General features: G+C 36.4%; 1 protein-coding gene across 11 annotated transcripts in view; it reads right to left on the minus strand.

Annotated features, from left to right (window-relative positions):
* Window positions 1-13,522, minus strand: part of CD36 (CD36 molecule (thrombospondin receptor)) — a 93,987-nt gene that overhangs the window by 15,058 nt on the left and 65,407 nt on the right. For all 11 annotated transcript variants that reach the window (XM_044946365.2, XM_044946361.2, XM_044946366.2 and 8 more), the window contains 4 exon segments: window positions 7,796-7,956; window positions 2,709-2,856; window positions 1,704-1,883; window positions 350-441 (listed from right to left, as the gene is read on the minus strand). In XM_044946365.2, coding sequence (XP_044802300.2) covers window positions 350-441; window positions 1,704-1,883; window positions 2,709-2,856; window positions 7,796-7,956 — 581 coding nt within the window.

The following is a 13,522-nucleotide window of genomic DNA, read 5'->3' on the forward strand; positions in this document are numbered from 1 at the left end:
ATGATGAGTTGATATATTGATTTTCCTCATTTTCATTTATGTCATTGTTGCATGTATGATAATACCGGTTATGCAGCAGAGATGAAAGTAGTCCCTTTAGATTTCTTTATGTAAGAGAACTTGTTCATAAAGGTGAACCCTCCAGTGGGGCTGATAATCAGCAAAAATGCACTAGTGTGACCAGTCATCACAACTAAAGGATTAATGCCTGGTAGACCTAGGGAGTTTCTAGGGCCGAGATACAAACAGCTCTGTCCCACAGGTTGTGCCTGTGCTTTACCAGCTGGTAAATAAATTTCTTGCCTGCCTTAGAGTATCCTAGTGACACACACTTTGCCTGGATACTTACTTTCTGCCTTTGTATGTGTCAATTATAGCAACTTTGCTTATGTCGTCCTTTCCATTGAAAACTTTGTAAATTCCATCTGCAGTATTATTGTACTGAAGAGATACAAGAAAAAATTACTTCTACAACAAACCATACTTTCCAAGTCATTAAATATGTAATTAACTCACATTTCTCAGTGGTTGTTCATAATTATTTTATACGATTTTAAATATACATGCAATAGTTTCAAAATTATTGGTCTTTAATATTTTAAAAAGACAGAATACAAAAGGTGACTAAAAATAAGTGCTAGATGCCGAGACAAAGTAAGATAACAAATGCCAAAGCTGTCATCATCAAATTCTAGCACTCTTTGATTTATTTAATCCAGAAAGGCCATTTTGATCACTACTCCTGATATATTGAGGTGAGGGGAGAGTGAACAAAACCTATGAGAAAAATGACCAATTTCTAGACATTGTCCAATGTTATGATCTCTAAGTAGTTACTAAGACAAAGTGCACAAAAGTAAAAACAGAATTAGCCAAGGAAAGAAATAAGAATATGTGAGTGAAATAATAGTAACTGAATTTATCTCCCTTAAGGCTTTCTGTATTCATATTTGATTGATATATGAACTTGCAACCCTAAAAACCATCTAAAGTAAAATAACAATGAACTGCAAAATATAATTAATATCTCGTATAGTGCCAAATGGAATCACAGTAAAATTTTCCATGCAATAGTCACCTTGTCCTATTTGTAATTCAGAACATTCTGCCATAACTAAGTACATCACCAAATTCACTTTTTATCTCCAAAGTGCCATTTCATGAGTTTGTAGATAGAAGTTCTTATCAGCTCTGAGCACTGCACTCAGTCACAGAAGTTCTTACCAACTAAATCCGAGAGAATACAACATGCTGATGTATCAATCTTGTGTACAATTTAAGGTGACTTTTAAATTTACACTGAAACAATTTTTAAAGAATGATATGATGAATACAATTAACAAAAATAAAATACAGCTTAAACTTGTTTTTTTTTTAGACAGGAAACCAAAACCAAAAACAGTATTCAAACTCTTAGCACCTTATAACCTAATTTTAGACAATTGCATATTTATATAGGAGTGGAAACTTGATTAAATGGCCACTTCTTAATCTTATCTGAATTTAACAATTAAGTTTAAGTAAATTTTCCCAACTAGGAAAGCTAAATCCATGTGAGGTAGAGATTTTTAAAAACTTATGGTATGTATTCTGAGATCTGAAATAGGGTTTAACACACTGAATGATAAACTTATGAATTGCCAATGTGATTATATTTATCCAGTTAAAGTCTAACAGTATCAACATTTATAATTGTTACTCACAGGATAAAACACACCAATTGTAGTATTAACAGGATATGGAACCAAATTCAAGAATGGATCCGTATAGCCCCACAATAGTTCTTTCAAAGTTCTGTTTTGAAACATAGAAGATTTGGACTTTTTGATAAGTGAATTGAGTATTCCTTGCATAAATGTATTTGGATACAGCTGTGGTGCAGCCTGCAAAAAAAAAAAAAAAATCATGGTTTAAGACACCAACTGCAGTATCACTTTCTTAACAAATAAATATAAATATAAGAATTAAACTGAATATAACAATTTCCAGCTATCTTTAAAATGACTGCCAAATCTAGCCAGGACTAAAGTATATTATTTCTTCATCTCTTAATGATTACATTTCTCTGTGGTTGTGTGGGCCACAGGAAGAGGAGTTTCAAAGTTAAGTCCTACTTTTTGACAAATTTTACTTATTTCATTAGTGATTTATTTTGGCTGTGCTGAGTCTTCATTGCTGTGCACGCTTCTCTCTAGTTGCCTTGAGCAGGGCCAGTCTCTAGATGTGGTGCACGGGCTTCTCATTGTGGTGGCTTCTCCTGGTGCAGAGCATGGGCTCTCAGGTGTGCAGACTTCAGTAGCTGAGGCATGTGGGCTCAGTGGTTGCGGCTCCCCAGCTCTAGAACATGTGCTCAATGGTTGCGGTGCGCAGGCTTAGCTGCTCTGAGGCATGTGGGATCTTCCTGGACCAGGGATTGAACTCATGTCTCCTGCATTATCAGGCGGATTCTTTATCACTGAGCCACCAGGGAAGCCCCATAAATCCTTTTTAAAATGATACACTCTAAGTGGTCTTCTAATCAGTCTTCAGTTGTTTATTCTATCATCTTGTCATCTTTCCAAATGATCGTAATTCAAAATAATAACATAAGAAAGCATTTTTATAAAAATAAAAAAAAAAGATAACTAATTGTAGTTTTAATCATGAGATTATTTACAGTTGGGTTCTAGAGGATTTCAAAATCAGTAATTTTGCTGTTGTCTACTCACTGCTACAGCCAGGTTGAGAATGGTGAACGTGTCATCCTCAGTTCCAACTGATAGTGAGGGTTCAAAGATGGCGCCATTGGGCTGCAGGAAAGAGACCGTGTGGGTCTCAGGGTCCTGGGTTACATTTTCCTTGGCTAGATAACGAACTCTGAAAAACAGGAGGAACTAAAACTCAAAAGCGTTGTTTCAAATGAATGTCATTCATTCTTGCAACAAATAATTTTAAGTACATAGACTAGACTGTGTCAGAAATTATGCTAAACAAGTAGACCAAAAGGATAAGCAAGCTGATGGTGAGACTCTAGCAAATTAGAGAAGGAAGGTCTTAAATGTACATACCAGGGGAGAAGGAATACATGTTATTATAGGAGGTTACACAGATTCTGTGAGAAGACAGAATAGGTACAAACCCAGGCTTGGGATGGTTATGGTGGGATAATGGACAGGATACAATTCCATATAAGTGGTTTGAGTGAAAGATAGAACTTTAACTTGGTAAAATATGGTAGAACATATAGGATAAGTAAGAACATGGTGTACTTTTAGAAATAACAAGTTTCAACATGGTTGGTTTACAGCGTCTGAGGAAGGGGAGTGGTAGAAAACAAAGCCACTGAAATGAGCAATATTTCAAAGACTAAAGGGTTGCATTCTACATTCAGATGTTCACCTTTTATCTTGAGGGTGAGGGGAAAATACAGAAGTTGAAGCAGGGGAATATTATGAGCCCATTTTCTTATATTAGAAGGACTGTTCAAAGTAAATAGCCTTTCTATCACTGGCTTGGCTATAATTTTCATTATTTTAATGAAAGTTAAAGATGGCAATGGCACCCCACTCCAGCACTCTTGCCTGGAAAATCCCACGGACGGAGGATCCTGGTGGGCCGCAGTCCATGGGGTCACTTAGAGTCGGACAAGACTCAGCGACTTCGCTTTCACTTTTCACTTTCATGCATTGGAGAAGGAAATGGCAACCCACTCCAGTGTTCTTGCCTGGAGAATCCCAGGGACGGGGGAGCTTGGTGGGCTGCCGTCTATGGGGTCGCAAAGAGTCGGACACGACTGAAGCGACTTAGCAGTAGCAGCAGCAAAGATGACTAACAATATATTTCCACATCACAGATCAATTCCTCTCCAACCCTACCCCATGTATGGAATAGTTACTAGTTCTGAGCTCCTGGCTCTAATCTCTAGGCAGAGTACCAACTACTTTTTAGGAATGTGGTGAAGGGTGATATCATGGGAAAAAAATATTTTGTACATACAAGATATTTACTGTGATGAAATAAGGTGTACATTATTCACTGCTCTATCATATATCCAAATGTCTCTATCATGTGATCTAATAGTTATCTGTTGTTATCTAAGATAAAAATTGAAAAAACATGGGACTGAAATGGAAAAAACAAAACCAACCAGAAAAACCTGACCTGATTTCAATCAAGTATAATAAAAATGTAGGTTCCTATGCCATAGGTATTATGAGTATTTTGTATCCCCAAGCAGTGTCTGGTACATGGATAAGTTCTTGGTAAATAGTTTTGAATGAAGAAATTATTTTTTACATTCTTTAAAAAGAGAATTCACAAAAATATGGAAATATATATTATTTCTAATACAATTTCATCAAGCTTTTTATTGTTTATTCTCCTTGGAGTAGTGTAGACATACAAAGAATATAAATATCTGAGACATCATCCTGGAGAATCTATTACTAATCAGTTACTCTTTTATATTAGATAGTTATATGTTAAAATTATATTACATATTCATATTTAAAATTAAAATACTTTAATTTTCAGCAATATTTATATTTATATAATTGAAATAATAGCAATATAAGTAAGTGTAAGTAACTGAAAGTCACTCATTGGTGTCTGACTCTTTGCGACCCCATGGACTATACAGTCCATGGAATTCTCCAGGCCAGAATACTGGAGTGGGTAGCCTTTCCCTTCTCCAGGGTATCTTCCCAGCCCAGGGATTGAACCCAGGTCTCCCGCATTGCAGGTGGCTTCTTTACCAGCTGAGCCATAATTGTGACCCAAATTGTAGTTTACTTAGTTGTACTTACATTACACCAGCAGATGGCACTCACTAACAGAAAAAAATCCTTCAAACTGAGGTCTGTGTTTACAATGTGCTTTAAAAAGAGATTATAAGTACTCGTTTTTGTTTAAAAATTAGAATGTATACAGGTTTTACAGAGGGTTGGTTAATAAGGTCAAAGGGAGGAAATTGCTTCATATTTTGTTTTCCATGTACTCCTGGCAAAGCAAAGTAATTAAGAAATTTATGTTCGATCTGAGAATATTCTGAAGGAGTTACCAGGTCTTCATAGAGATGGTATACATAACTAACATCTCAATCCAGGAAGTTTCATGCTTTGACTCATGTCACACCCTGTCAAAGTTTCATCAAGCTCACTTCAGCAGCTAAAAGGCAAATAAGCCTGTGTGGTTCTGTTGAGGAGGGACATCCTCTTCCACTTCCAATTTCAACTGAATTCAGGGTGTAATTGATAGGAAGTAAATTCACCTCAACACATGGAAGACTCTCAAACTATTAACTTTTTCTGAAAGGTAACCATTGTTTTTCCCATTATTTAGGGCATCTAGGTAGACAGTAAGGATTCCTTTGTCAACATCATAAGACATCATGAGATTCCTTTAGAATTGTTATATAAATTTGAGTTTGTTTACATACTTTAGCTGATAATCCGACTTCTCCAACCCTCACCTCATTGCTTCTCCAAGTAAATGAATTATATCTAATCCACTCTATTTTTATCATGAAGGTTTTAGCCTCCAAGAATAAGATATGTATCTTATTACCTATCCAGAGCAGGACTGGGACAGGATTCTATATTATGTTTGTTTTTTACATTCCACAATGAATACCCTTAAAAGTAAAAACATACCCCCCCTCCCAAACAAGCAAAAAAATTAAGCAAAACCTGTGATGATACAGATCTCAAATACCACCTATTTTCTCTTATCACATGTATTCAGTTCTCTCAGGGTATGATTTTTAATCAGTTATGGTTTGGTGGCTTAGTCGCTAAGTCATGTCTGGCTCTTGAGACCTCATGGACTCTAGCCTGCCAGGCTCCTCTGTCCATGGGGTTTCCCAGGCAAGAATACTAGAGTGGGTTGCTATTTCCTTCTCCAGGGGATCTTTCCAACTCAGGAATCGAACTCAAGTCTCCTGCACTGCAGGCGGATTCTTTAACAACTGAGCTATGACGAAAGTTTAGTCAGTTATACTTAGATTGTATTAGGTCATACGTGAGTTCTAGATTTTCAGAGTACACATTTTTTTGGAATAAGATAGTCAGATATCTTATTATATCAGCTTTTGATAGTGATATAAGAAGTATAAGACTCTGAAAAAAATTTTTTTTAATATTTCTGAAAGTAAGATTATTTTCTGTAACAATGAAAATCAAGACTTCTTTGACCGAGTTGTGAACAGTCATAGACATATGTCTGAAGACAGGAGATGCAGGAGATGGGGATAATTATTAGGATGGAATAGTACCATGGCACCCTACAGCTTATATATTATGTTACAGCAGCAGGCATCACCCTCCCAACTGTTGTTACTTCATTATATTTGAGCATGAGTTGCTGATATAGAAATAAATTAATGCATGGAGAGGAAAGAAATTATATAATTATAGACTACCTAAAACAAGTAAGAAAGTAAAACTATGAATTAGAAATCTTTACAAATATGAAGTTTTGTGATAATACTTGATTACTGTCTATGCTGCTGCTGCTGCTAAGTCGCGTCAGTCGTGTCTGACTCTGTGCGGCCCCATAGACGGCAGCCTAACAGGCTCCTCTGTCCCTGGGATTCTCCAGGCAAGAACACTGGAGTGGGTTGCCATTTCCTTCTCCAGTGCATGAAAGTGAAAAGTCAAAGTGAAGTCGCTCAGTCGTGTCCGACTCTTCGCAACCCCATGGACTGTAGCCTACCAGACTCCTCCGTCCATGGGATTCTCCAGGCAAGAGTACTGGAGTGGGGTGCCATTGCCTTCTCCGATTATTGTCTATAAGTAGTTGTAATTATCCTTGAAAAATCATATTTATATAACAAATGATAGAACCGGACTTAATTCTGTTCCCATATGGGGTCTATAAATGTCCTAATACATGGCTAAGGTTAGTGTTTTTAGCACTTCAATCTATAATTTTGATAGGGGGAAAATGTACGCAAATATCTAGGAGTTACCAGTTTCCAGGATTTTGTCATCAAGGACAAACCATTTCACTTACCTGGCGTCAGTCTGATTTTTAAATTTACAAAATGAAAAGTTCTAGCTAATTATTTCCCCCTACATCTGACGGATCTTAGATTCTATTCAAAATGTGTTAAACTGTTAAGGCATGTAGATAAAGGTATTTTTTATTCAGTCTTTGTACTGGAGAAAATATAAGAATGAAACTACTACATAAACACACTCTTAAGACCTGGAAAACAGTTTGAATAGAAATCCTAAGCAGGTATTTTACTTACATAGAAGTTTAATGCTGTGGTTAGCAAAACTAACTATGTACTGCAATCACCCAGAGTATTTGTAAAACTCATTACCAGGCTCAAACCAAGGGTCTCTGATTCACTTGGTCTAAGGTGGGGCCTGAGAATTTGCATTTCTGCCTAGTTCCCAGGTGATGCTGATATTGCTGGTCCAAGAGCCATACTTTGACAACTACTCGTGTACCTACACTTTTCAATTTTAAGATTTTAAAATACTCATTTTTAAAATTTTTGATAGATTTTTTCTATTTAGATGCATATTTCAGAGTTTTTGAAACATATATGCCAGAAGTGTAAAACACGTGTGACTTGTTACATGTAGGGTAGTTAACTGGTGCTGGTAAATTCATAATAAAACCTGTTTTTTAATTACCATTAAATCCTTAGATTAGGATTTTATGTAGGCAGAAACAAAATATTTCCATATATATTAATGGTAAGAAAATAATAAGTACATTTCAATACAATGACATTTGTCAAGTGGAAGCTTTTTCAGAAATACCTGTGTTCAAGGAAAGAGTGCCACGTATTTTGGGGACTCACCTATATGTGTAAGGACCTCTTTGCTTAACTTTAATTTTGCTGCTATTAACTGTCACTTCATCTGGATTCTGCACATCAAATATCCAAAACTGTCTGTAAACATCTGTGCCTGTTTTAACCCAATTTTTAAAAGCAATTGTGCCTTCTTCAAGGACAACTTCCTATGAAAAAGAAAATGTTTGGGTTATTTTTTTGTAGCCAATATGGGTACCTGTTGGGAGTTTAAATTTTTTCGTTAGTCAGTGAAAGACCAAGCTCAAGTATCCTGCTCATGAAAACCTTTGCAACCTGCCACATGCTTGCAACAGAAATGTTTTCAACACATTATGGTAGCAATCTCTTTCAGTCAGCCTTTCACAAGGAAAATCAGTGTGTAATATTGCAAACATGTCTGGTGATTGTAAGGCCAAGCATTGGCAAGCTTTAGAGTGACCCTATTTCAATATTGCAACAATTTGAAACAATTTATTAAGCAAGATTAATTAAAGCATTTCAAAAAAGTTCTTATCAGGTTGAATATAAATTTCTAATGTACCCTCAATGATTCAGACTGAAGAGGCAAAACGGAAAAACAGAAAAATCTAGTGGAATTAGAAGTTTTCTCATTTTCTTCAGAATTTGGATACTTCAGGGGGAAATCAGTTAACATTTGTTAAGAAAAACACAGCTTTGATTTCTCCCATTCAAAACCCTGATCAATGAGGCTTTCCTCAGTACATTTGCAGAAACCTATTAGTACATGTTTCCAAGATTACAGTAGTCTAATTCATTATTATTAGGTTAATACTTTAAAAGATGAAATACAGAAGTTTTCTTTTCTTTTTTTGTGAAATCAGAAAATCCAACATTAGAAGTATCTACTAGTTTAGGTATCTATTAGTATGGATACATAAGTATCTATTAATAGTTTAGGAGCTGAGACAGAATAGAGAGTCACCAAACCCTTTAAGGTCAATTTTATTATCTGTAAAGTGAGGGAGTTACCATAGGTGCTCTCCCAGGTTCCTTCCTAGGCTTTTACTCTCTGAGCAAGAAGCCTATGGTGCTCTAGTAGCTAATGGAGACAAAGGTGACTTTGTGGCAGGCAGTGTTTCCAATTAACTACCTTGGAAGGAACACATATTCAGGTGTAAAGCTCCAGCTTACCCTTTTACTGCTAGAGGAAGAGGAAGGAAAGCATTTCACAGAAAATAAGCCTTAAAAAACCCATAAGAACAATCTCACCTGTTTGTTTAGTTCACCAGGAAGCATCAATTCATAGAATGATGGATCAGAAAAGGACAGTGAACATTAGCACATTTCTAGGAGAGCATGCCAACACTCTGAGAAACCAGGTATCTGGCCCAAGGGCCACTGAGGCAAATGCCTAGTGGCAGAATCACCATGAAGATCCTAATCTTGACCCTTAGGCTAGTCCTCTTTTACACCGAGTTACTATTTTTTGTTCCTGTCACCTCTGCACTTAGTTGGTAGAAGTCAAAGTGAATTAGCAATCTTCAGGATACTTGACTTATTGCTTAATGGAGAGAAAGAGAGAATTCCTTAGAGAAGAACAGGGCATCGACTAAAATGTCAGTACAAACTCCTGTGCTGTCATAATCCGTTTACACTGGGTACATTGCGACTGTTAAAGCAGTGTAGACCTTAGTACTTTTAACAAGCAATTGTCCTTGAAGATTGTTTTATTACTCCTAAAAAGTCTTAATTCCATAGCAAACCCAAATCAAGACAAAATTATGTATAGATAAGTATTATGGCTATTCTCAATGTAAAGGTGTGTACTGTAAATGAGCAGGCTTTTGAAGCTAAAATCTACACGGAAGCTGCAAGCTATTTTCATTTACCCGTTTCAAGAGACATTATGAGAGGAGAACACACATGAACATATACACATGCACATTATTGCTTTCGCACTGTAGAATCTTAAAAACTAGTATAATATCAATTGTTTATCATTACTTCTCAAGACACATATTTTATTTCAATAATGTACTTGCTGCTGCTGCTGCAAAGTCACACAGAGTCATATCCGACTCTGTGCGACCCCAGACATGGCAGCCCACCAGGCTCCCCCGTCCCTGGGATTCTCCAGGCAAGAACACTGGAGTGGGTTGCCATTTCCTTCTCCAATGCTTGAAAGTGAAATGTGAAAGGGAAGTCGCTCAGTCGTGCCCGACTCTTAGCGACCCCATGGACTGCAGCCCAACAGAGCGGCTCCTCCATCCATGGGATTTTCCAGGCAAGAGTACTGGAGTGGGATGCCAATGCCTTTTCCAAATAATGTACTTGGTGGGACAGAAATCTCCCTAATGCTTGTTCATTTTATATAAAGAAACATTGTAACTGTATCATGTCTTTCTTCTAAGGGCCATGAGTTACTTTGTCTTATTTGTCAATCTGGAGATAACTTTTTTAAATGGGGAAGTTGAAACACAAAGAGTTTAAATGAGTGTGTTGAATTTCTAGCTTTAGAGTTAGGGTCATCAGTGTCAGACTTTATTTTTCTGGGCTCCAAAATCACTACAAATGGTGACTGCAGCCATGAAATTAAAAGACGCTTACTCCTTGGAAGGAAAGTAATGACCAACCTAGATAGAATATTCAAAAGCAGAGACATTACTTTGCCAACAAAGGTTCGTCTAGTCAAGGCTATGGTTTTTCCTGTGGTCATGTATGGATGTGAGAGTTGGACTGTGAAGAAGGCTGAGCACTGAAGAATTGATGTTTTTGAAATGTGGTGTTGGAGAAGACTCTTGAGAGTCCCTTGGACTGCAAGGAGATCCAACCAGTCCATTCTGAAGGAGATCAGCCCTGGGATTTCTTTGGAAGGAATGATGCTAAAGCTGAAACTCCAGTCCTTTGGCCACCTCATGCGAAGAGTTGACTCATTGGAAAAGACTCTGATGCTGGGAGGGATTGGGGGCAAGAGGAGAAGGGGACGACAGAGGATGAGATGGCTGGATGGCATCACTGACTCGATGGACGTGAGTCTGAGTGAACTCCGGGAGTTGGTGATGGACAGGGAGGCCTGGCGTGCTGTGATTCATGGGGTCGCAAAGAGTCAGACATGACTGAGCGACTGATCTGATCTGATCTGAACACCATCCATTTTTTTTTTAGTAGTGGAAGTGGGTCCTAGAAAAACAGATGTCTGATTCAATAATTTGGTAGTAAATAATGGTGAATCTGGCATTTCACGCCAATCTTGTTTGGTTTTTATAAACCACAATTTGTACAGAGAAAAATATTAAATCAGTCAGAATAGGAATGAATTTCTTCTGATCCTAAGACTACATAGGTACTAGAAATTTGTATAGACCTCTTTGACTATCAAGACTAAATATATCATAAGGTCCTCTTAAAAAGGAGCTTAAGTTCTTTGTGACTTTAAAAGGCCTTGATTTTAAATTGACTGGACTGTCTGGCCTATTTTGTGGATCTTTCAGTAAATTTGAAATACAAACGTGAAATTATATGTACAAAAAAAAGTAATATAATTGAAGATCCTCTCCCTTGGCTGATACATACATCAGTATCTATCCCTGACTTTAAGTGTTCAGACTATTTAGCCCTGGATTTAAGCTTGATGACTCTAGTGTGGCATGGTCTTCAGCTGAGTTGAAAGCCATTTACTTTGAAAGTTCTGTTTTGCTACATTAATTTGAAGGCAGATGTCTGGGACTGTAATACCCTCTACCTAGTCCTGTGGTCACTTGGGAAAGCAGTACTCATCCACATGATGGGCAACTTTAGTCTAACTATGTTCCTGTGAATGAACTATATAGAATACATATGCAGAAAATAATATTGTCCCATTATTCAAGGTTCTTATAGAGTACTGAAAGATGGAATCATATAAAGCAGATTTTAATCTATGAATAGATTTCCTTACCCTACTACCAACCTGACTAAGTATATTGGCTTCTTTACTCAAAGCCTAGAGTGAAAAGTGAAAGTGTTAATTGCTCAGTCGTGTCCGACTCTTTGTGACTGGATGGATTGTGGCCCATCAGTATCTTTTGTCCATGGAATTCTCCAGGGAAGAATGTAAGAGTGGGTTGCTGTTCCCTTCTCCAGGGGATTTTCCTGATCCAGGGGTCGAACCTGGGTCTCACGCATTGCAGGCAGATTCTTTACTGTTTGAGCCTCCTGGGAAGCCCAGAGTGAAGTGGTTAACAATGAAATAGATGCTATGAGTTTGATTCCCAGTTTGATCATATGCTAACCATTTAAACTTAGGCAGGTTATTTGATTTCTTGTACCTCAGCTTCCTTATGTATATAATAGGGATAATAATAATATTGGAAATAATATGAGGTTGAACTATATGAAATTAATATTTCTGAAAGTCAATATAGGTGGAATATGGTATAATTGTATTATTTATTTCATTCATAGCATTCCTGTCTGAACCAGTCATGTGGCAATAACTCATGTAAAATCCTGTGACACTTCTGCCATTTAATCATTTGTATATTTATTCTCCATCCAGTGAAATCAAAACGTCCCTAAAGCAGAAACATACTGAAAAGAGTCTTTATCATCTTCACTCACTAACACAATTTGTTCTGTTTAGAACCAGTTACAAGCAGTCTTCCTATGATCAAAACATTTTCTCCTATGTGTATACATGCTGAGAGAAAGAGAAAGCGAGGATTAGAATATTAGAGCCAGTTGTGCTAACAGTCAAAAAGTGGTTTTGGTCTCAGGTTATTATCAAGTCACCACTTAAGCCTCCGACTAACAACTGGTGGAATTGATTAGATATAATATGTTTCTGAAACTCAGGAAATCAGCCCCCAAGTGTTTATGTAAGAACCTAAAATGGGAGAGTTTTTATGTGGCATGAAAAGTATACTATGTTGATATTAAATTGGGCTGGAGGAAGAAAATTACACATGCTGACTTGCTGTTTCTTAAAACATTTTTAAGTGATTTTATTACTGGAGTTAATATGCAAATACATGTTAATCCATGTTTTACAATTTAAATTTAGAATTTATTTTATATTATTTCATGTTCTCATATATTAATATTAAATTTAGAGCAAATTCTACTATCTTTAGCAACCTATATATGTCTGGCACTTTTTTGAGCTTTTAGATACTGTAATAAGGTAAAAATTATTTTATCATATCTAGAAATAGTCTAAGCATACATCATGAAATTAATATATATGTGTATAAAGTTTACTATAAAATATTGACTATTGCTTTGAAATTATAGTCATTTTAATAAGTCAAAATTATAATCATTTATGTTTATTTTATCTGGAAGCATGTTTTGGCTATGAGAAGATCATTTGTTTCAAGAATAGGGAAAGGAAATGGTGTAATTAAATGATGGTATGATTGAACATTAGTCTTTTAATTGAAAAAGATATCTTGATTTTCTATCTTGATGTTCCACAGTTAATATAATAGGTGAATTCAAACTATTTAAAATTGCCTGTTATATAATATTCAGCAATATTAATCAAGTGATATTTTATGGTGTCAGGTGATAAATTATCCTTTGTGAGTGATGCCAGAACTTTGACCTTTTTCTGAAGTCCTTTGAGAATTTCTGCTTTCCACATTTGTGGCAGCTCATGCCATTGATGTTTAGTCTATCTAGCAAGATTGCATAAATCTGCTGGTCCCACTCAATTCTACTAGGAATCATGATCTGAAACACTGGTATAAAAGCATTCAGCTATAATGCATAAAACCCTACATAATGCATAAT

This window comes from Bubalus bubalis, chromosome 8, assembly GCF_019923935.1.
Source record: "Bubalus bubalis isolate 160015118507 breed Murrah chromosome 8, NDDB_SH_1, whole genome shotgun sequence".
NCBI classification, from domain to species: Eukaryota; Metazoa; Chordata; class Mammalia; order Artiodactyla; family Bovidae; genus Bubalus; species Bubalus bubalis.